The sequence below is a fragment of the Miniopterus schreibersii genome, assembly GCF_964146895.1.
Source record: "Miniopterus schreibersii genome assembly, chromosome: 1".
Lineage (NCBI taxonomy): Eukaryota > Metazoa > Chordata > Mammalia > Chiroptera > Miniopteridae > Miniopterus > Miniopterus schreibersii.
Window position 1 is genome coordinate 116,328,361 of NC_138101.1, and position 25,910 is coordinate 116,354,270.

At 40.3% G+C, this 25,910-nt stretch overlaps 1 protein-coding gene across 10 annotated transcripts in view; it reads right to left on the reverse strand.

Moving 5' to 3' along the window:
- SVIL (supervillin) overlaps window positions 1-25,910 on the reverse strand; it is a 239,753-nt gene that overhangs the window by 174,323 nt on the left and 39,520 nt on the right. For 5 of the 10 annotated variants that reach the window (XM_081141603.1, XM_081141599.1, XM_081141601.1 and 2 more), the window contains exon 3: window positions 6,248-6,342. Coding sequence is in view for 5 of the 10 variants with exons in the window: in XM_081141597.1 (XP_080997723.1) it covers window positions 1,028-1,064 (37 nt within the window). In the remaining 5 variants the exon portion in view is untranslated. Of the gene's footprint in view, window positions 1-1,027; window positions 1,085-6,247; window positions 6,343-25,910 lie in introns of those variants that run through there. The other 5 variants (XM_081141597.1, XM_081141605.1, XM_081141606.1 and 2 more) reach the window with 5 other exon arrangements.

A 25,910-nucleotide genomic window follows, 5' to 3' on the forward strand; every position in this document is an offset into this window, starting at 1 on the left:
TGCAGGCTCCAGGCCCGAGGTCTGTGACACAGCAAACCACCCACAGGAGAGGCCTGGCTGCATCCCAAAACAAACAAGACATTTTTTGAGAAACAAAGAAAATTTCACAGATCCACCCTGAGCAGAAAAACCCGATGCATTCTCCTCCACAAAATAATCTAAGATGTTGTCATTAGCACCTGCCTAATGCAGTCCAAGTCTGTGAAATACTCAGGAGCCTGAAACTAACCTGGCCTGGCCCTAGTCAAGATGTGCCTACAGAGAGAGGCTTCTCTCAGAAAGCGGTTAGTTGTGAACAGAGCAGACCAAACCCGTTTTCTCTATAACCACTTTCACTCTTTTAAAATCATACTAAACCACAGAATATTTTCTTTAAAAAAATAAAATAAAGATATGAAAAGGGCCCTTTAGCATAGCCCTGGAGGCAAAATAACAGGTTGAGTGAGGTTCAAAGATTCCTCCCAGATAACCACTCAAACTCTCCCATGATAGGAAGTTGCCAGAAGTTAGTAAAATCTCTAAACCTAGGGCAGAGGATGGCTGAAAAAATCAGGACTCTCAAGTCAGAGGTTTTGTTTTTAAGCTGGTGATTTCCTATTTCCTTGTGGATGACAGTCTAGCTTCTAACCAAACAGATACACTACAAATATTGTTTTCTCATTATAATAAATTTAACACTGTATGGATCTGTGCTCTAGAACAAATTAAGATGCTTCTTTCAGAGGAAAAAAGTAATACTGAAAAATTCTTCCCTCAAAATCCCCAAATACATGTCTCCTCCATATACAACAAAACATAACCAAACAACAACCATATAATTTTTTTTAAACCATGCACACGTAAGAAAAATTCTTATAAAGGAGGCTTTAACCAGGGCTTCAAAACAAAGATGTTTTCTAATTTTGTGCCAAGTCAGTTAGAAAACAGTGGATTTTAAATACTGTTTTATGATAGGACATTTATATGCCATATCAGATCAGAGATTTGAGCTAGAACACTAAGATATAACTTTAAAAATATGACTCACCAAACTGTGCCAAGTGCATGAACTCACACACATGCATACACACCACACAGACACATCCTATATAAGAAAAAACAAACACTGCTTGGATTCATACAAAATGAGCAGTCAACAGACGTGTGCTCAAAACATGATTTTTGCCTAAAACATCAAACGGGCTTTACAGCCTAAGTAGCAGTCCATTTTCTCAAGAGAAAGTAAAGACTGGGTTGTTACTTGAAGAATATGTATCTTTAAAAGCTGTTTCCATGCCTGGCCGGGCGTGGCTCAGCAGTTGAGCATTGACCTAGGATCCAGGTGATCAGGGTTTGATTCCTGGCCGGGGCACATGCCTGGGTTGCAGGATCGATCCCCAGTGGGGGGCGTGCAGGAGGCAGCTGATCAATGACTCTCTCATCATTGATGTTTCTCTCTCTCTCTCCCCTCTCTGAAATCAATAAAGATATATTTAAAAAATAAATAAATAAATAAATAAATAAATAAATAAATAAATAAATAAATAAATAAAAGCTGTTTCCACACAATCTAAATTAGTAAAGAAGGAAAGAATGTGCTAATGCCAATGTTAAGAGGCATGGTGAGTGTACTTCTGAGGTCTGGGACATGCGTATGCCTCAAGCATTTTTGTGTGCGCCTTTTTCCCTCCACCTTGCTTCAAGACCCACTATAGTCTGGATGGTCCAAATACTGGGTTCCCATGACATCTGAAGAGATATAAAGCAGTGATGAGTATAAAATCAGGATTCTACTTTATAAAGACTGCATCTGAAAGCATGGAATGTCTTTTCTCTTTATTCTCATTTCTAATAAAGATTTTCAAACAATTTGACCTAAACTTCAAAAAAGCACGTTAGTAAAATCCTGCTTTCAGCTTTCTCCCAATCAAAATAGCAAAAGAAAATAAAGAGAACAAAGGAAAGAATAATCTTCCTCTCTGGACCCCAGCCCAGCACTACCCTCCTGCCCTACCACTACCTACAGGTTGGCAGCTCCCTAGATGCAGGCTCCACCTCTAAAAGCTGGCTCCAAGAAAGAGATAGCCTTCAAAATACACCAGCACTTGGGTGTTTCAGCAGAGCAGGAAAGGATTCTATTGCAATTTTCATCTATTGCCTAACTCTCTCCACTTGAGCACTTCATATTCCCGCTTCACCCTGCTCTGACCTGGAGTCTTCATTCCTGAACTACTCTTATCAAAGTCATGAACAACACCTATCTTGGCAGTTCCAAAGGACACTTCTGTCCTCCTCCTACTGATTCTAAGTCACACCAGCTTTAGGGACCCCACCCTCCTTCTCAAGTCTGGCAGGAATAGCATTCTCCTACTTTCCTTTCTCCCTGGCTGGTGCTGCTTCTGTTTTCTTTGTAGTTGTCCTCCTTCCACCTCATCCTTAGCCTTGTTTATTCTCATTCTCTCTCCCTCTCTGTTTCTCTTCCCCTCTCTCCGCATTTTCATCCTTGCCTATGGATTTGCCTATCTAAATTTTATCTCCAGCCAGAATTGTCCCACTGAGTTCCAGATGCACATTCAACGGTCTACTTAAAATCTCTAATTGGGTATTTAACAGGTACTCAAACTTAGTATATGTCCACAACAGAACTCTGATCCTCAAAGCTGGCACTCCCCATTTAAAAAACAAAACCCTCAAAAAACAGAAACAACTCTCAGTCTTTCCTCCTCACCATCTCAGAAGTTGCCATGGCCAAACTTTAGGGGTCATTGTTAATTCCTCCCTTGTCCTAGCTCCCATTTGTCATCTATCACCAACTGCTGACAGTTACACCTGCAAAGCATATCTTGTTTTATGTATACAACCACTTTATTGATACATAATTCATATGCCATACAATTTACCAATTTAAAGTATACAACTCAATGGTTTTTAATATATTCAGAGTTATATAATCATTACCAAAGCTACTTTAGACATTTTTGTCACCCCAAAAGAAACCATGTACCCATTAGCAGTCATTCTCAATTCCCCCAAACACTCTAGTCATAGGCAACCATTAATCTACTTTCTGTCTCTATGGCAGATTTGCCTGTTCTGGAAATTTCATATAAACGGAACCATACGAGACGTGGTCTTTTGTGTCTGGCTTCTTTCATTTAGCAATTTTCAAGACTTACCCATGTTGTAGCATGCATCAGTTCTCCATTCTTTTTTATAGACAAATAATATCCTATCATATTGACATATAACATTTTCTTAGTCCCTTCATCAATTTGCTGGTCATTTGGATTGTTTCCATTCTTTGATAATTAAAATAATACTGCTATGAACATTTGCCTTTTTGTATATACATAAGTTTTCATTTCTCTTGGGTATATATCTAGGAGTGGATATGCCAGATCATAAAATACCTCTATATTTCCCTGTATGAGGAACTGCCAGACTGTTTTCCAAAGCAGCTTCTCTGGAAAGACTTTGCATTTCCACCAGCAGTGTAAGAGAGTTTCAGTTTCTCCATGTCCTCACCAATACTTGTTACTATCTGTCTTTCACAGTGGAATTACATATCTCATTGAGGTTTTGATTTGCCTTTCCCTGAAGACTAGTGCTATTGAGAATCTTCTCATGTACTTATTGGTCATTTGCATATCTTCTTTGAAGAAATGTCTATTCAGATCTTTGCCTATTTTTAAACTGGGTTATCTTCTTAGAGTTAAGTTGTAAGAGTTCTTTATATATTCTAGATATGTTTCTTATCAGATTATATGATTTGCAGATATATTCCCCTACTGTGTGTTGTCTTTTCACTCTTCTGATAACGTCTTTTGATACACAAAAGTTTTAAATTTTGTTGAAGTCCAACTTATCTTTTTTTTTTCTTTTTTTTTTCTTTTTTTGTCATTTGTGCTTTTGGTGTCATAACTAAAACTCATTGCCTAAGCAAAGGTTATAGAGATTAACACCCATGTTGTTTTCCAAGAGTTTTACAGTTTTAGCTCTCACATTTAGGCCTTTGATCCATTTTGTATATAGTGTGAGGTAGAAGTCCAACCTCATTCTTTTCCATGTGGATATCCACTTGTCCCAGAACCATTTGTTGAAGAGACTATTCTTTTCCCAATGAACTGCCTTGCAACATTTGTAAAAAAAAAAAAAAAAAAAAAAAAAAATCAATTATCATAAATCTATGGTTTTATTTCCAGTCCGTTAATTCTGTTCCAAAGATCTATATGCCTGTCCTTATGCCATATCGCACTGTCTTGATTACTGTGGCTTTGTGTTAAATTTTGAAATTGGGAAGTTTGAGTCTTCCAATTTTGCTATATTTAAAGATTGTTTGGGTTATTCTGGGTCCCTTAAATTTCTATATACATTTTGGAATCAGGTTTTCAATTTCTGCAAAGAATCCATCTGAGATTTTGATAGATATTGCATTGAATCTGTAGATCAGTTTAGGAAATATTATCATTTAACAATATTGTCTTTTGGACCATAAACATGGAATGTTTTTCCATTTATTTAGATTTTCCTAAATTTCTTTCAATGATGTTTTGTAGTTTTAAGAATATAAGTTTTACACTTCTTTGGTTACATTTATTTCTAAACACTTTATTATTTTTCATGTTATTGTAAAGGAAATTATTTCTTAATAATTTCAGAGGTTCATTATAAGTGTTTAGCACTACAATTAATATTTGTATCCTGCAACCTATCTGAACTTGTTTAGAAGTTCTAATAGTTTAGTGGATTTTCCATATACAAGATCATGTCATTTGCAAATATAGTTTTACTTCCTTCTTGCCAATCTAGAAATCTTTTATTCCATATTCTTTTCTAACTGCCCAGTATAGAACTCCCCAGTACCATACTGTATAGCAGTGATGACAATGGACACCTGTCTTGTTATTGATTTTCACGAAAAAGCTTTCAGTCCTCACAATAAAGTATGATGCTAGCTGTGGGTTTTTCACAGATACCCTTTCTCAGGTTAAAGAAATTCTCTTCATTCCTATTTTGTTGTTGTTGTTTAGTTTTGTTTTGATTTTTTGATTTTTTTTGATTTATCATGAAGAGATATTGGATTTTGTCAAATGCTTTCTCTGCATAAAACATAAACCTTTGCACTTGCTTTTCTCTGTGTATGCTCTCTATATACTATCTCCATAGCTCAGTATTTCTCATATTTACAGGTATCTACTTCTGGATAGTCCTAGACCATCATATTTAAAAGTTCCACTCCACCACTATCTCTTCCCCAGTCAGTCTATCATATAACCTTCAGAGCACTCAGCCACTATTATTATAAGCACAAATTTTGATAACACTTATAAAAGGTTTAGTAATTGCCAATACGTAGTCATCATTTAAATCCTCACAACAACCTTATTAGGTAGGTGGTATTATTACCAATTTACAGGTGTGGAAATTAGTTTTGTTCAAGGTCATCCAGTATATAAGTGGCAGACTCGGGATTAAAACCTAGGCTCCCTAGCTCCCCAGACCATTCTCTTAAATATCATGCCTATCAATAACTGTTCTTATTTCTTACCTTACTATCTATATACAAACATTGCCAATCTCATTTATTGTTGTAATTTAGAATCCAACACCATAAATGGCTCGTGTTCAATAATTTGTTTAATGAACAAATGGAACACTGGTCTCAAGATGACCCATACAAAAAGAATTCCACAAGATTCTGGTAAACACTGGCGACTACACACACTCATGGATGTTCACAAGTCTCATTCATTTTTGAGATCCTTCAATAAGGAAGACTGTTTAACTTTAACCCCATGTTTTCCAAACTCATTTGAGCACAGATCTATCTTCTTACCCCTGTCCCCACTGAACTAATAATCTAGGGAACACACTTTCAGAAATACTGCCCCAGAGGCAGTTCAGATAGGACAGTTCCTGGGAGGAAGCTTCTGCTCTCATTTGTTTAATGAACAAATGAAACACTGGTCTCAATATGACACCCCCCCCAAAAAAAAGAGTGTGCCACAAGACTCTGGGAAATACTGGTGACCACACACACTCACGGAGTCCATGTAGAGTCCATGAAAATTCTCCCCTAGACACCGCTCAGTTCAAAAAGAAAACCCAACCACAGAGGTAGCTTTAATTTTCTCAGAGCTCTGGTTTGCTGAATATGATTCAAACACATTCCCCTTTCATGGTGTCCTTTTAACTAGCCTCAGAATGCAGGCAAAAGCCAACGGTATGTTAACCACAAAACTGTTGTATTTCTTCCCTAAATACCTACCGTAAAGCCGATATTTAAATCATGTCTTCAGCAGTAGAACAACTTCAAAATCTTCCTATCTCAGCTCTGAGTCTTCAAGGTCATCTACTCTCTCTCTGAAAAAGGAGAAAGAAAAATGTCTACTCTGAAATCTAAAAATAAAAAAAAAGCAAATAATATAAGACAACCATATGTATGAGCAAAGCAGAATACACTGCTGTGATTAATTTTCTGCTTTTAAAGAGCTCTCTCCCTTTCAATTATTTATTTACATCAGCAGCTACAAATTATAGGCAGTGGTTAGAGCATCTTTTTAAACCTCATAAAAAATAAATAAATAAAAATACATTTTCTCCATTAAAATGGAGAAATCATTTCTATGTAATGATTCTCTAAAGCTCTAATAGTTCTGTGGTGACTAAAATTTTATATATTTGGTCTTAAGGAAAGAATTATCTTGAGTAAATACGAGTACTTTCTAAAACACAGATTCACATCAGATCCAAACAAGGGGCTTTGGGAAGAGAAGCCTGTAACAAAGGGAGACCTGAGAAACCAAGGAGGATAGGTTGGAACTAGTCATGTATAGCCACAAGGAACTGACAGAGGCCCAATTCCTTGGAAGAAGAAGGTGGATAAAAAAGTTAGGAAACTAGAGTAACCGGCCTAGGGTGTCCAGAATGGCTAGGCTAGAACTTGGTCATGCCATTAATTCCAGGGCAACAAAATCTGCAACACTGATTTTCCTAAAAGGCTGGGGTATAAAGGAAAGCCTCACTCATACTGGAAGTGCAATGGAGTAGGACTAAGAAAAACATATATTTCCCCCTGAAGTTTTCCTAAGTGCGTGTAATCTGTAGGCAAGGTGACTCACATGGTAACAGACTCATTCCTTACACCCAGAATGGCTGACTGCCAGTGTGGGATTCTGATGACATGGCCTGAGACAGGGGTGCTAATGAACACAAGCAAGGCTCCAGCTCTGAGATCCTGACTACAGAGGAAAGGTCCTAGGTTTATTAGTTGGTTAGCTGGTTAGTAGTTAGGGTTGACTTTGGAAGATATTTTATTTTAAGCTACTGAGGAGCTCCTCCTATCTCTTCCCAATGTCTATTCAGAACTTGCTTGATTGCCTTTTGAAAAAGTCATTTTAGGAAAAAAAATCATCTTAGGAAAGGGTTTGCTCAAGCACAGAGGGCCCTGAACTGGGCAGCAGCCAGTGACACACTAGCACTGTAAAGGACCAGAAGTGGGATCAGTTCTCAGTTTTTAGAACCATATGGGAGGTACGGTGTCAGTGCCTATCTTACCTTGTATTGCAAGAATGGGGTTCATTTCCAGAAGCCCAGGCTAAGGCAGTTTGTAAGGAAATCAGCCTGTGGTGTTGAGGGGACAGAGGAGAGCTAACCCATGTGAAGTTCCCACAAAGCAAAAAAAACCATTATTGTCACCACTGCTTGGTGAAACTCAGACAGCCATGAACTCATGACTGGAAACCACATAGGTGGTTGCAGTAAACACAAACTATTGGGTTTAAGTAGGTCATTTTCGGTGCCAAAAATAAAATTATTTTCCCTCTACCCCCATAAACCTGTTTATTACTAAAAAGCTTTGCAGCCTTGTAAACTGGGCTATACCAATTTGAACCTCTATTTCCTCTAGGACTTCTCCTCAGGATACTAAATTGGGGAAGAATTTGCCTGCCTTGGAAAAGGAAACCCTCTTTCTGTTCTGGCCACACAAAAAAAGAAAAAATGAAAGCATCCAAAAGGAGAAAATGCCAAGAGAACCAAAAGAAGCCAAGCGGCAAGGGTAGGGAGGAATTCACACCACACCCTCTCCTGAGATAGCTCCATGCTCTGCGTAGGCTCACACATCTGTCTCTTGTTGGCCTTGGCCCCATCCCTCAATCCCACTCTAGAGCAGGGGTTCTCTAACTTGAGTGTTAGAGATTGCCTTGGGGCTCTATAGCTGTCAGTCTGAAAGAAGAAAATCTATAGTAGAGATCAAAAGCCCAAGGACCTAGAAGAAGTTTGAAAGGCCTTTACCTGAAACTTTGGGTCTAGGAATCTGGTTTGCCCAAAGACAAGGAAAACCTCAATCTCTAGATAATAAAACTTCAGAATAAAGTCACTTGCAGAAAACAAAACAATAAGTCAGCTTTAATACACTCAAGATACCTTGGGGAAAAAGAAAAGAGCAAGACCACAATCAGGAAAGGATACAAATGACAGGTTGAAGTTTAATTAACTAATTAAACCTTTAAAAAAGTAGAAAAAACTCCAAGGAAAACAGGGCACTGGGGAAAGAAAAATCAAAATGGCTCATGCAGAAGAAGAGGAGCTCCCTTCAAGGTCAGACCCTTAAGACCTTGTCTTTTCTCTCCAGATCTTTCTCCACCTTTCTTCTAGGCAAACAATAAACTTATGCTTGACTTTCAGACAATGACTTATCCCTATGCAAAAACACTGAGTCAAACCAGACCAATGACATCTGGAGGGAAGACATGCCAGGGAAAGGCATACTTTTACCTGTTTCAAAAGACTCGGGTTTGACAGGAGGTGCCCGTGAAGTTGCCCACAATGAAGGGACATTTCCAGTGTTTTATTCACATACTACTTAACTACTACAGTGACAGGTGGCTCTAGGTCCAGAGCATTGACAGGGTCTTGTCCCCACACTATCAGGTGTCGAAAGGTCCTCCATTGCAGACCCTAGGCACAAGGCCTTCACGAGACCCAACTACTACTCTGGCTGCCTTCACTCATCTTTCCCTAGATGCCTAGAGCAAGGAAGGAAGTTCTCCAAGATATTTTCCCACAGCCATGAGCACTACCTCCCTAAGCAATGGGCATTGCCTCCCTACCCTCCTGTGAATCTCAAGACACATTTCAGGATTCAGCTCAGATACCTCCTTTTTCCATGTGGCCTTCTCTGACTGCCTAACTTCTTCCTCAAGGACTTTTCTCTCTTCTGAATCCATGACAAACATCTGATTATAAATGACCATATAGTTAATTCTCAATCATCCAGGGTTGGAATAGCCATAGCAATGAATGAATGAATGAATGAATGAATGAATGAATGAATGAATGAATAAATAAGTGATTATTATTTTAACATTCATAAAAAAACAATATAATACCTTAAAGTCAACAAAACCATGTACCTATTAGAAGTTATTTATTGACTGGAAATACACCATAGCCTACAGATGTCACCATGGGTCTGTAACAGTGTGGGCACAACCCCATTCCATCGTCCCTCAGACATGTACTTACTATATTGGTGCCCAAGGTGTCACTGTGCTAGCATTAAATCTAGGGCCACACAACTTGATGAGAAAACTATTAGTAAATGACTAGACTGTCATGTGCAGGAGTCAAGGTTAGAGGCAAATGAGAAATGACAACGGTGGGAAGGGCTGTAGGAGAGAGGGCAGCAGGGAAACTGAGCGGGAGGGATTCCCATCGAAGGTCACTGGGCCCACTGTGTAGCACCTTTAGAAAGAGGAAAAGCCAGCTCTCAATGACATGCTAAACTGCCTAGGCTTGATTTTAATATTGAGGGAGAGAGGGTTGCAGAAAGCTTGAAATAAAACAAACAATAGAACATTTTAAGAGTATTACCACTAGTCCATTTTACTTGTTAAGAAATTTATAGGAGTCGCCTGGCTGGGCGTAGCTCAGCAGTTGAGCATTGACCTAGGATCCAGGAAGCCGTGGTTCAATTCCTGGTCACGGCACATGCCCAGGTTGCGGGCTTGATCCCCAGTCAGGGGAGTGTAGGAGGCAACTGATCAATGACAACTCTCTCTTCATTGATGTTTCAGCTTTCTCTCCCTCTCCCATCCTCTTTGAAATCAATAAAGATATATAAAAAAAAAAGAAAAAGAAATTTATGGGAGAGATTTTGTGACCCTGAACTATTATTATTATAATACTTTTAAACATTAGGATAATATCCACAGAACAGTGAATTTTTTCCTAAATACTGGATTTTTTACTAAATAAATGTTGATAGTTTTCACTAAATAAGAGTGTATTAACATGACTTTCAATGTACAATTTGACTGTTACAACTTTTTGCACTCTACTTGTCTTAAGAGTTATCTGTATTTCATATGTATTTTTTTTCTCTGAAAAGATACTGGGTTTTTATAAGCAGGACTTATCTTGTACTGTATGTTTTTATTATTTCATAGGCATGCGTAGGGTGCTCAAAAAATAGATGCTTACAGGGGCACCGGTGGACACAGGGGCAACTCCTTGCACCCTCCTCTTCCACATGAGGGTTTCTGGCAATCAACATACCACCAGCTGCAGGAAGATGCTCACTATGAAAATAGCAACTGACGTGGGGGCACATGGAGAAGGAGCTAAAATAGGCACCATGATCCTCCCTGGTGAGATCCAGAAACACCACCACTCCTCTGTCCTTGGGGTATCTTCCTACGGGACACGTTTCTCACCTTTTGAGCTTTACGCTGCTCTTGGAGAGCTTCCACATACTGCATTAGCACAGGTTCTTAAAAGGCAATGTCAGGTTCTTGTACATTTTCAAATATGGTCCTGCAGTGTGCCTCAGGGAGCACCACGACTCTCTCCAATTGTCCTTAAACTTCAACAAGTCTGAAATCCACCACATGAACATATTTTTACAGGCAGTTCAAGACGCACTGCAAATGTATAGCGGCCACAACAAGAGAACTAAGACTCTTCACGCATGGGGCACTCCTTGTTTCCTCAGCCAGTGGCAGGTGGGGGCTCCCAGTGGATGGTCAAGGGCTCGAAGCAACCATGATGTTCTGAACCCTCTCCAGTCTCCTAGGCACAGTGAATCCATGCAGTTCAGCACTTGGTGAAGACAAATATTTTCTATTGCTCTATACTGGCTGCACATGTAAGTTTTCCCAAAAATAAGATTATGCTAGGCCTTGCTCTTTTTATAGGGATAACACTAAATTTTAAAAAACCACCTATTGATATGCAAGTTGCATTTGATAAGAACAGTGTGCACTAGGGCTGGAGTTCCCTGTCCAGCATACTCTGCCTATCAACCCTCCTAACAGGTAAGGAGGTGATGGGTCCTACCTGCCTCTGGGCCTCTCTCAACTGCTTTCTCTCATCTCTAAGTAAAGTCTGGGTGCATGTTACAGAGGTGGATCTCAAGAGCTTCAAGTATAAGGAGCTCCTCTGTAATGTTATAACTTTCTTGTTACCACCTCCCCTCCATTCCAGTAGTTGCAGGTTTAGTAGGACAAAGGGAAAGGCTACTATAAATTCAGTAGTGCATCTCACAACTACATTTTATAAGTCACAGCTGTTAGAAGCATTTAAAGTAACAGTGCATTTGTGAGACCCAAGTCAGCCCGCAGACAATGCTCAGAACATAAATTCGTTCACTCCCTGCGAGAACTCTGAAGTGCATGAATGAAGCAGCACTGTGTGAAAGCCGGTGCACACATGGGGCAGGCCCACTCCAGTGCCTGAGGGGCACAGGTGGACCTGCTTGCTGGCTGTGTGCATGCTCACTGCGCCCAGGACCACATGCTCTAGCACTGAGGCGGTACGCCCAAACAGAGGCAACCTGACTGCGCTTCCACATATCACAGGTCCCAAATGGGAAAGCCAGGCTAGGCCTATTCCCTGGAGAGATGGCCACTGTAAAGAAATGTCAGGAAAAAAAATTGCTAAGCTGCCCTGGCTGGGTGGCTTGGTTGCTTGGAGTGTCGTCCCATACACTAAGGGCTACGGGATCAATTCCCAAACAGGGCACATACATAGGTTTGATCATGGTCAGGGCGTGTTCTCTCACATGAATGTTTATGTTCTCTCTCACCTCCCTCCCTTACTCTCTCACTAAATCAATAAACATCCTCAGGTGAGGATAAAAAAAAAAGTTGATAAGCTATGCTAAAAGATAACCATTTCTGTATGGAGATAGCAACAACAAAAACAACTAGGAAGAGAGGGACATGATCAAAAATCTTGTGCCCAAACTTCTAACCCTGACACAGTGACCAAACTGTGGCGAATTCACCCCCTCAAATGGAGGAGGCAGGGAATGGGGGAGGAGGATAGTGTACCTCAGAAATCACCACTTCCTCCTGAGCCTCCAAGAGTAAGAGAAATAAGCCAGCTAGACCCAAGAACTGATGCCACTTAAAAATGTGACTCGAGTCAACATATGTGAGTATAAATACATGCATCTGAGGACAATCAGAAACTGGACATTATTCTAGATAATGTCATAAAATTCTGGTTCTCAGTGTTAACTGAATTTTAGTCATTCTTTGAACAAGCAGCTAGTACCTGCAAGCTGTGAAAGTGAGACAAATGCATGAAAAACACATTTTATTGGGGATAAAGTTTAGTTAATAACAATAACAGCAGCAACTAGTACTCATATCGTTTAATATTTGCCAGGCACTGTTCTAAGCACAATATACATATTAACCACTTCACCACCACTACTAGCTACTCTTACTATACCCATTCTACAGATGAAGAAACTAAGGCATAGAGAGGTTGCCCAAGGTCACCCAGGTGGGTAGTAGCAGCATTGGGCTCTCTTAACCACTATGCTATGTGCATCACTAATTTAAAAATAATGTAAAAACTTTAAGTGAGAGAAAAACCTGTTCACAAGATTCTACATACTTCATAGTATCTCCAAGATAAATCTATATACCTTTTGATAACCACAGATCTTTTTCTGACTTCTCTGCCTAGGATCAAATGAATCTTCACCACTGTGAAAGTCCAAGTATGTTGTCTATCCCATAGCTGGTGAGAAACACTTGACATCTCTCCCTGGATTTGGGGTAGGGTTCAGCTACCTTATGCAGATGCCCTGGAGACAGCTACATTTGCACCAAAGTCCCACTCAGGGCTGCCATTACCTTTGGCCTGAGTTTAATTTAGTTCACTACAACCAAGTCAAACAGATGCGAACTTAGAGTTTAAATACTTTTAAATAAAAGTAATTTAAAGGTCCAAGTATAAGAGATTGGAACACAAAATTGAAGGGAGAAGGGGGAGGGAGAAATCCCAAGGTTTCACTTCAAGGAGGAAAAGCACTGTGGGCATTAGTACTTGAGGGTTAAAAAGCAACTCAGGGAACTCTCATACCTTACTGGTGGGGATGGAAAATAGTACAGCCAAGTTGGAAATTAGTTTGGCCATTTTTTCAATAAAGTTACACATATACTTACCATATGCTCACCAAACCCACTCCTACATATTTATCCAAGAAAAAATGAAAACGTATGTTCTCATAAAAATGTGTTATGAGAGTTTTATCCATAATCACCATAAACTAAAAATAACCCAAATATCCATCAACTGTTGGATGGATAAGCAAACTCTATATCCACACAACAACATACTACTCAGCAATAAAAAGGAACAAACTACTGGAAACATGCAACATGGGTGAATCTCAAGTGCATTAATCTAAGTGAGATTCAAAAAGCTACATACTGTTTGATTTCATTTATATGACATTTTGGAAAAGGCAAAACTATAAGGATAGAAAACAGATCAGTGGCTGCCGCCAGGGGCTGAGTGGAGGAACTGCTTACAAAGGGGTACAAGGAATGCTTAAAGGTGATGGAAATTTGTATTTTGATTATGGTGGCTACACGATTGTATGCACTTATCAAAACTCACAGCTGTACACTTTCAAAAAGAATGAACTTTACTATATGAAAATTATATATCAATACATCTGCCTTTTTAAAACTAGCTCAGAGCAATTATGCTGGCAAAATCATCTCATGGAATGGGGCTATTTTATCTTCTACAAGGTTCTACAAACCATTTATCCAACTTCCTCTATTAGCTCCTATCTCCAATTTCTTCTCATACAGTATTTATAGGAAGATATTTGATTGCTCATTTGTAGGAGAAAAGGCTCCTTTAGTCATATACATTTTCTTAAAGTAACTTCTGAGTGTTTAGATAATTATGTGAACTCTCCTATATTAAAAATAGTCGAGTACGTGGCTCTTTTTCTTGGTGCTAAAAAGGTGCCTGCTAATCACCAAGGAAAGAAGGCAAGTAAGATTCCAATGGCTGACTGTCCACACGGATCACTACTATAAATCCATTAAATTGCCAAGAAGTTCAGATACGGCCACCCTTACACTGAACTACATCAAAGGGAAACACAGGTTACTGCTGAAACCTTTAGGGAACTAAATCTAAGGTAAACCTTAACTGTTGAATGGCAAACCTTTAGTAGGATAAGAAAATTAAAAAAACAACATATGTACTAATGAACAACATAACAGCACTATGATTTGGTCTCCATATGCAGACCACAATCAATGTGAATGGTTCTGGTTCTTTCCTTCACTCAGAACCGAGCAGGTACATCCTGATTGCTTATGTGTGCTAGGCACAAGAGATTCAATGATAAATCCGTGTCCCCATCACTATGGAGCTCACATTTTCTTGGGAGTGACAAATTATAAGTAAGTTAATGAACAAATAAACTGATCAATCAATAATAGACTGAATGTCGGCTAATAGATGGGAAGGAAAAGCAGGGTAAGAGAATGGGGGGCTTCTATTTTAGATAAAGTGGTTAGGTGTCTCTGAGGAGGTAACACCTGAGCACAGACCTGGGAGAACTGGGGAAGCATGCTGGTGAATACCTGGAGGGCGAGTGTTCAGGAGGAGGAAAGAAGAACCAGTGCAAATGTTCAAGTCTTAAGGTGGAAGTGTGACTGCTCTGCCCAAAGAACTAGCAAGGGAGGGAGGGAGGGAAGGGAAGAGTGCCTAGAAATGCTGGTGAGAGATAGTTGAGCACAGGTCATATTGGCCCTGTGCCAAAGAAGGACGCTGAGTTCTATTTGAGGTCAACAGAAGCCACTGTTGGGTGTGGGCAAGGGAGTGACACGATCTTGATTTAGTTTTAAAGAGTCACTGTAGTTGTTCCTAGGAAAATAGGCCTTGGGGGTAGGTATATATGGAAGTGGACAAGAAGAAGCAGTGAACTTGATAGAAGGCCACCACAGCCATCAAAGCAGAACCAGTAAGCCCTATATTGGGTGGTGACAGTGGAGGAGATGAGAAGCGGTCAGACGTACCACTGACTGAGATGAAAGTTGCTGAGATGGAGCCAGTTAGTTCCATATTTAACAGCTGCTGTCTGAGTTACTGGAAAGTGTATATAATATTGCTATCAGAGAGTCATAGAGGTGAATTAAGATAAACAAAAGGTTAATTGGACCCAAAGAACAGTATATCTTAAGACTTTCTTTACAATGGAAATAGCTGACTCAGGACCAGCTTAGATAACTAATTTTATCTTGCAATAGCAACCCCACTGATTAGGTTATTTACTACATGCAGCTAAGAAAAGGATTTCTGTAAGAAACTATACACTCCATTAGCGAACTTTCCAGGAAACAAAGATTTCCAGCGAAGCTAATAAAAGCTTCAAAGCTTCCTATAATATATCAACAATGCTTTGAAGATCCCCTTTATTTAACCCTTACTGAAAGAAAAGAATGTCAGCCAGATTGTAGAATATGAATATTCTTTTCTAAATTTACAATATAAAAAAGCTTTGCACGATGGGAAGTCAAATTAAAAGACTCTTTAATTGGTTTACATGTTAAAGCCTTTTATATAAACACTGTTTGCTGGACATAATCCACATCAAGGCATTTATCTGCTTTACAGATTATTTTCTTCAGCTGCCCTAAGATGTACATGTTGAGGAAGCTCTTTCTGAGCTTTATGAACTGCTTCTAACCTAGAAAGAGGCCAGAAAAACAACACACAAAGTTGATGCCTGCAAGTCGGAGTGAGGTACAGCAGCAGGAGAGCCAGCAAAGCTCAGCTGCCACATTATGAGACATGCATATTCCAAATCACATCTGTTTAAAATTCAAGACAAGATTCATCAAAACACAAGAAAAAGTTCAAATAGTTTTGATTGAAATAACTGTAGCCTGCTAACATGTATGATGTCTTCCAGGGAGATATCAACTCCCTTTATTTTCCATCTTTTCTTCCAGTTCCCCCCAATTCAACCTTAAGAGCAACAGCACAGAGCCTGATAGGGAAGCTGATCAAAATACTTTGGGATGCCTAGCACAGGGACCTCCAGAGACAACAGCCAGGCATCACTTTCAATCAATCCAGTTCAAACCATTCAAACTTGAAACAATCTCATAACTTAGTCTGCTCTTGATTTTTCAAAAGTTTTACTCAAAAAAAATTAGCTCTCCAAAGTAGCCATACTCATCCAGCTCCCTCATTAGCTGAGAGAATAAAATCTTTTAGTCACATAGGGCCAGAACAGGTGACTTACATGGCTTCCCAATGTTTCCTTTCAGTAACATTTCTGAAATCCTTTAATGGTTTTTCAGGTGTTTTCCTACCACTCTCTAGTTCTTAGGATATACTATTAGAAAGATCTGTTCTCAAAAAAACTCACGGTTTTGCTTGAAAGCAGCAATTTTCAACAGGTGTGCCATGAGAATTTTTTTAAACATGCAATATCTACTTAGTCAGGGGCTCTTAACCTCTTTTCCCTTAGATTGTCAAATAAAAAACTGGCAACAGCCAACACAACAATTGCTGTCCAGTGTGAATGAATCAAAATTATACCTATTTTTTGTCAGATCAAAATTCTCTAACCAAACCTCTCATCTTTGTCAGATCAGCAAAAAATACATTTTTGGGTGTGCTGCAGAATTTTAGTAATTAGTTTATGTGTGCCATGAGATGAAAAAGCTTGAACATCACTGTACTAAAGGATTCCATACTCAGATTTCAGAATTTAGTGACTTTTCCCACAGTATCAGCTATTTCAGACAGTTTTCTGGCTTGTTGCTTTAAAATGTCAAGATGTGTTTTGCTTTTTAATCTGGATTTAGGACTTCCTTTCACACAGCCCCTCAGCATTACACTAACCAGATGTTTCTGCCTTTTTCCAGAAGACAGAGCATCAAGGCTTCACACCCTAGGCTTCTCCCAGGTCATCAGTTCAGATCTTTATTTTTTCCCAATGGCTCCAGACAAATCTCTTTTTTTTTTTTAATCTTAAAGCACAGACATACCCACACAATGTCAAATCCTCTGCCAAGCCTGCATTAGTATAGTTTCTCTTTGGACTCATCTATAATGACCTAAAGATGTATTCTATCTAGATTCTCAGAGGTCTGTTAAATATTAATCACAACAATGTGAAATGTTAGAAAATTAGGTCAATCTGAACCTCCACTATGAATCTTGTCTACTGTTATTTCTTGGTGAGAGGCTATAGCTCATTCTGAAGCTGACATTGACCAGTTGACAAGCAAATAGAAACTAAAAGCTCCCTCTCCAGAAATATTCCAAAACAAAATGGTAGCTATAATTGCCATTCTAGAACAGGAGTCGGCAAACTGCAGCCCACAGGCCAGATCCAGCCCACTGTCTACTTTTATCAATAAAGTTTTATTGGAACACAGCCATGCTCATTTGTTTCCATTTTATCTATGGTTATTTTCACACTAAAACAGCAGAGTCGAATAGTTGTGACAGAGAACATATGGCCCACAAAGCCTAATTTATTTATTCTCATTCTTTCCAGAAAAAGTTTGCCCACCTCTACTTTAAAACCCATGACTTCAAAGACAATATAAATCCCACTCTATGTGGTTCTGCAAAGTTACTTAATTAGAATATTATTTTCCTCAGGGTAAAAATTAAATGACAGAGTTACCCATACAAGTGCCCAGCACAGTGCCTAAGATTCAATGAGCAATTAATGTTTGTCCCATTCTTTCACTTGCCAAGCTGTTTCCAGTCCTTCAGTACCTGGTTTAAGTTTCTTCCTCTCTGCTGTATCCTCCCTGCAGAATTGGAAGTTTTCTCCTCTTGGCACCACAATTTATTTTAACACTGGCTATTCCATATTCTCATTACCTACCCACTCGTCTTTCTTCCCATCTAGAATGTGGATTCCTCTGGGAAGGGCCTTATCTTATTTCCTTTTGTTTCCTCAGTGCCTGGCACACACTAAGATCCCAGCAAAGATTTTTTCAGAGAATGAGTGAGTGAAGAAATAGTAAATCAATACTAGCAATATGCTTAATTCTAAAAGATGCCATGCAAAGATCACTAATAATATTGTTAATATTAGTAAATAATACCAGGCTTCCCAAACCGAGTTTCACAAATAATGAACAATTTTTGGTCACTGATTTAAGGTTACAATTTGCTACATATTACAGAAGTTTTATTGAACAGGTAAAGGGAAGAAAGTTAACACTCCAACCATCCAGCCATGTGTAGATAAAAAAAAGTTCCTAGAACCTAAGAGAGCAATAATGACTCTTGTTTAAACTCAACAACTTAAAAAAGTTCTCTAACCAAACCTCTCATCTTTGAATGACAATGTAAAGTGTGATATTCTTTGTCTATGACGAGAGCCTGGATTTAAGATTTCTAATAATAGTGATACACTATAAAAAAAAAAACACCTTTGAAAAGACAGTTGTTTTGGTTTTTCATGTATTTAGTAAAAAGAGATTCATTTAAATATGAGTCAGGCACTGAACTAGGCAGTGAGGATATAATAGTGAAGAAATCCTGCCCTCACTCTTGTAAAATAAATGAGCTTAGAGAAATCTCAGAATTAATTTTGATAAGATTCTTCTTTGAGTTATTTACATTCCATAAATTTTCCATTATATTATATATCATAAATAACTAAGAGGGTCTCATGTTTCCAAAATACTGACATATTTCTGAATTGCATTACAGCTTATTGTTGCTACAATTGCTACACACTTGGGGGCTTAAAACAACACAAATTTATTTTTAACCTTTTAATTAAATTTATTGGGCTGACACTGGCTAATAGGATCCTATAGGTTTCAAGTGCACATTTCTATGATACATGATCTGTATATTGCACTGTGTGCCCACTACCCAAAATCAAATCATCTTCCATCACCATATATTTGGCCCCCTTTACCCTTTACTATCCCCTCTACCACCTTCTCTCTGGTAACCACCATACTGTTGTCTGTCTATGAGTTTCAGTTTTATATCCCACATATGAGAGAAATCATATGGTTCTTTGCTTTTTCTAAAAAAGAACACAAATTTATTATCTTAGAATTCTAGGGGTTGGAAGTCTGAAATGGGTTTCAGTGGGCTAAAAACCAAGATATGGACAGAGCTCGTTTCTTCTAAAGGCTCTAGAGGAGAATCCATTTCCTTTCCTTTTCCAGCTTCCAGAGTTCACCTGCATTCCTTGGCTCATAGCCCTCCTTCACCTTCAAAGCAACAAAGGTTTGGAGACTTTATTACATGGTCTCACTTGACACAGACCCTTCTGTCTCACTCCTTCAACCTCAGAGGACACTTGTGATTACATTGTACCTACCTGGATTACTTGGATTATCCAGGATAATTATCCCATCTCAAGGTCAGCTGACTAGCAATTCCTATTCACCATGTAACCTAACATATTCACAGCTTCTGAGGATTAGGATGTGAGCCATGGTTCTTTCCACCACACATATCTCTGTAGCAATCATGTCAATGAGCCCAGTCACAGGTATGACCCCACATGAAACCTGAGACAACATGAGGAACCAGCCCTCCCACTTGCACTTCAAAGCAGCACACACCTGTGTTCTTCTATGAGCTCCACCAGAGGAAGGAGCCATTTCCTAGTTATCAAACCATGTCCTATCCATGGCCTCAACTTTTCTTAGAATATAACTGATGATTTTTCTCTTGCCCTCCTCCAAATTAAGGGAAAACCATGCCCTCTCCTCCATTTTTCTCTTCTAACGAAGGATAAACCTCTGTAGCTTGTTTTGCACAAAGATTTGTTAATGATAGTCAAGATTTACTCACCTATGTCCTATTGCTGGGTTAGCTAAGCATGCATGTGTTCATTCATTCTTCTGTTTTTAAAGTTAAAAGAATAAGTGTGTGTGTGTGTGTGTGTGTGTGTGTGTGTGTACATGCATGTGATATAAACTACTGGAGAGCTAAGAATATTTAAGTTGCTAAACACAGATACCTAGTGAATACTAGGCTAACCAAAGACTAAGCAGTCTTTGACCATGAAAATAAGGCAAGACGTGCTCTGAGACTATACACAGCCTTGTAGAGATTTCCTCTTTTCAAAGGTAAGTGGAAAGAGCCTTTAGAAGCAGCTGGCTGCAGCAGGGAAAGGGAGGTCATTTTGGGCCCTGAGATGTCACCTTAGGGGGCAAGAAGAGCTGGCTCCAGGAACACAGAGTTGGACTCTGGCTTGAAGGAATTAGAAGACAGCTCTTCTCTTTCTGACAACAGCCTTTGGTCATACATGGTGCTCCATTTCAGCTGGCATGTGCCTAAGACTTAGCGCCCATTTGGCTGCAGGGGACAGATTTTCCAGCTCTCTTTTCCTGCTGGCACAAAGCTGTAACCCTGGGTACTGGAAGCATCTGTTGAGAACCAGCCCTAGTCGCTTGTACAAGAGTTCTTCCAAGGTCATCAGACCCATCTGTCCACTAAATAGAGTCACTTACCTTAGGAACATTTCAAAGCAAAGGTTTATAAAATATCTTGATCAACTGGGTGTTTAACAACTGCTATTTAACTGTGATCATTTTCAAAATTTCAAATTAAAAAAAATTAAACTTAAGAAGACAGTCTCCATGTGACTCTCCTGGACACCCAATGTCCTTTTCCATGAATTCTCCCTCTTCTCTTTCCTCCGTCAACTCAACTGCCACCCCTGACCTGGGAACACAGATGCCAAAAAGATGTGTTCAGTTTCCGCCCCAAGTAATGCTTCTATGTATGAGAAGTGAAAGCTGATGGAAGAGTTCCATTTCTCTTGCTTCTTTGTTGGCTATGCACTGAAATATCCCCAAACCAAAGGGAAAAAATCTACCAGGAGAACCAGGCCTTGCTCAGCCCTATATGCTGTTAGTGTCACTAAAAGTGACACCTGAACACAGTTTTATTGGCTACTTACTGTCAACCTCCCAAATTCCATGAAGAAAAAGGGAACATAACTGCCCTTTCTATGGAGCACTGTTATTTGCACTCTCAGGTAAATAGAAGCTCATTCATGTCTGATGCTCCCTTCTGCATTCATCACCCCGTTATGCTCTACACTCATCCCAGAGAACTCCAAAACAGGCAAGCAAAAAGGCCATACAGCAGAGACCTCCTCAGCTGTGGGTGAAAAAGGCCTGAGACAAACATCACTAGAAAGTCATTCGTCTGAGACAGATCCCAGCAGTGAAGCCAGAGCAGACCTCATCTGGAAAACAACAGGTCTAGAATCTTGCTGGAGCCCTGCATCTGTGTGTCAGAGGCAAGATAAGAGATTGTTCCCTGGTGGAGTTACATCCAGCACATAGCAAACTAAGCTTGAGTGTGGAGAGCAAGCTCCTGTCCAAACAGAAATGACTAAACACAGAAGCCGCCTCAGAGTTTGGTGGCCATTAAAACACCAATCCCTCCTCATCCTCTGCTCCTCCTATGGTTCCCCTCACACTTTAGTTGCAGAGGAGTTGAGTTGATTGAAGCTAAATTCATAAGCATCTTCTTCTTATTATTTTTTTAATCCTCAGCCAAGGATATTTTTCCATTGATGTTTTAGAGAGAATCGAAGGGAGGGGGGAGAGGGGGAGAGAGAGAAGGGGCAAGAGAGACAGAGAGAGAGAAAGAGAGAGAGAGAAATATCCATGTGAGAGAGACACACTGATTGGTTGCTGCATGTACACAGGCCTGGGCCAGGTATCGAACCTGCAACCCAGGTATGTGCCCTTGACTGGGAATCAAACCCGTGAAGCTCTAACCATTCAGCCATGCTGGCCAGGGCACAACCATCTTCTTGCTGTAGTTTTCTTACAGTAGCCAATTTATATAATTAAAAATACCACCCTGGCTAGTGTGGCTCAGTTGGTTGGGCATGGCCCAATGCACTGAAAGGTTGCTGGTTTGATTCCTGGTCAGGGCACATGCCTGGGTTGTGAGCTAGATCCCAGGGAGGGGACATCAAGGAGGGGGCTGACCAATGCTTCACCCTCACATTGATGTTCCTCTCTCTCTCCCTCTTTTTTCTCTCTCTCTCTAAAAATCAATTAAAAAATTAAAAATACCTAGTTTGGTAGGCAATGGAGGAATTATCTTGCTCCACTAACTTTTATTCAATTCTCAACTGTGGTGGTAAATGCATGTGGCGGAGCCTCGTGAGAATAAAAGCAGTGAATAAAGCCACTGAAGCCATTTTTTCAAGAAAGAATGGTGACTTCAATGTACAAACTCTGTTGCTTTTTGCATCAGATGGGACTTCATTAAATACTGTTAGAGAAACAACAACCTAAATAAAAAAGCACTGCATATAGGTTAGCAGGTTTAAGCACTAATGATCTGAAAGACAGATATTTTCTAAATACCTATGTGTTAGGTGCAGTGATAGAGGCCAAGGATCCAGTCCTGCCTTTACGGCAGTCCATTAGCTGGAGCTCAACATCTAAAACATACAGTCTGGGACATGCTCTAATATGAGTTTTGTCCAGTGGGGCCAGAAGCCGCCCCCCCCCCCCCAACAGGTGCAGCTGACCCAGATGGCCTCTTTGAGGAGGCACCTGAATGACATTGTTAGAGATCAGTCAGGTTCAACCTGTTGAAAAAAAAGGGAAAGGCACTCCAGATGGCAGAAACAGCATATACAGGGCCATAAAGCTGAGACTGAGTCTGGGATTTTCAGAAAGCTGATAGTAATTACACATGCCTAGAACGTGGTACAACAGAATGGGGGATGGAAGCCGGCATCAGAAGGGCCCTTCATGCCAGGCTGAGACGTCAGCTCTGAGGCTACAGACAAAGATTTAGGCCATAACAAGTACACCATGCATTTAAGAAGGGTTACAGAGGGCAGTGCCAGATCAAGAAGGGCAAGGCAAGAGGGAGGGAAAAGGTGGTCACAGGTGAGGTGCCGACTTGGCCAGCATGCTGGGCATCACCTGCTGGGCTCGCCCCACTAGATGTCACAGTGAGGAGAACATGAGGATCATGAGGAAAGCACAGGGCACTGCAGGGTTGAAATGAGGAGAGTCTCCATGGAGGAGGGGGCAGGAAAGCTTTCACATGGTCTTGCATTTGCAATTGGCATTGTATAGAATAGGATTTTGGCTGGTAACTGAAGGTGCTGGAGCAGGAGAGCACAGCCAGGCTGGAAAGTAAGCCTTAGGGCATGTGTAGGAGAAGAGGAAGATATGTTGGCACCAATTACGTGACAAAGAATGAGAGCTTCATAAATACCTGGGGTGAGGAACAGAGAGACTCTAGCTTACCTCAGCACAAAACCTGCCTTGCAAAGGCATGACAATTTCTACAGTCTGAATACTCTGTGTGTGTGTGTGTGTGTGTGTGTGTATGTGTGTGGGGGGGGAGCATAAAGACATGGTTTCATTAAATTAACATCTCATGACTACTTCAAAATTATTCATCAGCTGACATAAAGACAACTATTATTATGCCTTGAAGTCCTTGTACCTAAAATTTCCTTTCCAGATAAACTCAATTAGCATAGAACTTCTGGAAAAATCTGGCCACTTTCCTCCTGTTTATGAGCACCTCGAGGGGAAGCCAAAAGACCAAAAGTTACCCTCAGGGTACCTACTCAAAGATATTAGATCATCAGAATTAGATTTGATTCTCCCATCAGCCAGACTTTGTATCTGCTACCTATCAGATTATGCACATTGCAGTGAAGCTCCTCTCTGTGTCCATTCATTCATTTAAATAGAGGCAGGGCTTCAAGCACAGGCATGAAAGGGAAACCAAAGAGCCACCTCAACCCCTGTCAGGGACTGACATTCTGTCTCCATGTGACTTACCACACACTTCCTCTCAGACCTGACAAGAGGGGAAGACTCACTGTGACACCAGCACACGCCCTTCCTGCCTCCCCAGCCCCACCCCACCCCATTACAGCCCATCAGAGAGGTTTCCTGGGAGGGGCTGGTGAACACAGAAGTTAAAAAGTCCTTCATGGCTCTGGCTGGTGTTACTCAGTGGTTAGAGCATAGGTTCATGGCTTCCATTCCAGGTCAAAGGCACGTACCTGGCTTGCGGGTTTGCTCCCCGCCCCACGTCAGGACGTGTGAGGGAGGCAACTCAGTTGATATGTCTCTCTCAGGTCAATGTTTCTCTCTTTCTCTCTCCCCCTCCATTATACTCTCCCTGAAAAGCAATGGAAAACAATAACCTCAGGTGAGGATTAACAAACAAACAAAAAGAGGCGTGCATGGACACCAACACTGGTTCCTAGCTTTTACGCCCCTTCCACATCTCATCTGTAAGCATCTTGTAAAGAATCTTCTATGCTTTAAATAGAAGATAGATATAGTTTAAACTATGGTCACCTATATAGGGATAATACAACACAACACTTCCTCAACTCTTCAGAGAGAGGGGACAAATGTGTGATATCATACCCCACAGACAGGTGGTCAGTGAAAAGAGCAGCTCCTGTTTCAGCCTAGTGAGAAATTCATGGATGAAGGGCCTGGTCCTGTCCCCAGGGAACTTTTGGTTTGGTCTGGGAGATGCATTTATTACCTCATTAAGTAAATGTTCATTGAGTACCTACTATGCACCAGACACTTCTAGCCATTTGGCATAAAATAGCAAACAAAAGAGAAAGAAATGCTTTGCCTCATGGAGCTCATATACTAGTGATACTATACTAGTGATAAATGAGGAGACACCTTCTCTACAAATAGTTAATAAAAGGAACCAAATTGATGACATAAGGTAAGGACAAAGTGAACCTGCATTTAGAAGGAAGGAGGAGGAAATACTTCCTGCTGGAATAAGGGGGTTTCATGAGGAATGGGAGCATAAAAACTGGGTTAAAACTCAAATACGCCTTTATAATCTCAAGTGTATATTATCTCCAGAGACATTTAGACATTTTCAAGAATGGTTAGCACACGGTGCTTTATCTCGTGTTTAATGTTGTCCCCAAGGAATGGTCAATGGGAGGCTTGGCTGAGGAAGGCAGACACTAGGAGTACCACGGTGGCAGAGTGGGTGGGGTTCAAAGACCAAGCTAAGATCCTAACAGCCAGGTGTGTAATCAACTCGTAGTAATCTTCTACCTCCCAACCTAGTAAACCACACACATGCTTCAGACAGCTTCCCTGAAGCTCCCTTGAGCGCCACATGGCCTCAGAAGTGTGTCCCCAAAATCATTCTCTCTGGACAGTCCTCCAAGGTCATGAAGGCTAAGAGGGAGCCATTCAGGAAATATGCTTCAGAATGAGAGTATCAAGAAAATCACCCCCAAAGCACTACAGATGCACCAGAAATTACAAGTGCAATAATCTAGTTTAATATCTTTGCTTAATTTTTTAAACATCTGAGGGAAAAAGACAACTTTGCTTCCTTTGGGCCATCAATTGAGAAACTGTAGAACTCCTGTGGCATAAAACAGACCTAGAAAACCTTCTTTCCAATTCAGCCAGGCTACCCTTCGGCAATACCTGGTCAGATGAGTGTCCAATTTCTATAAAAATATCTTCATCCAGGGAGTTTCCTCCAGGCAAAGTAACCTGGACATTAGACAGTTGGGATTTCAAAAATTCTCCTGATATTTCTTTATAGCCTCAGCTCACTGGCCCTGGGACTGACATGGTCAAAAAGTATAT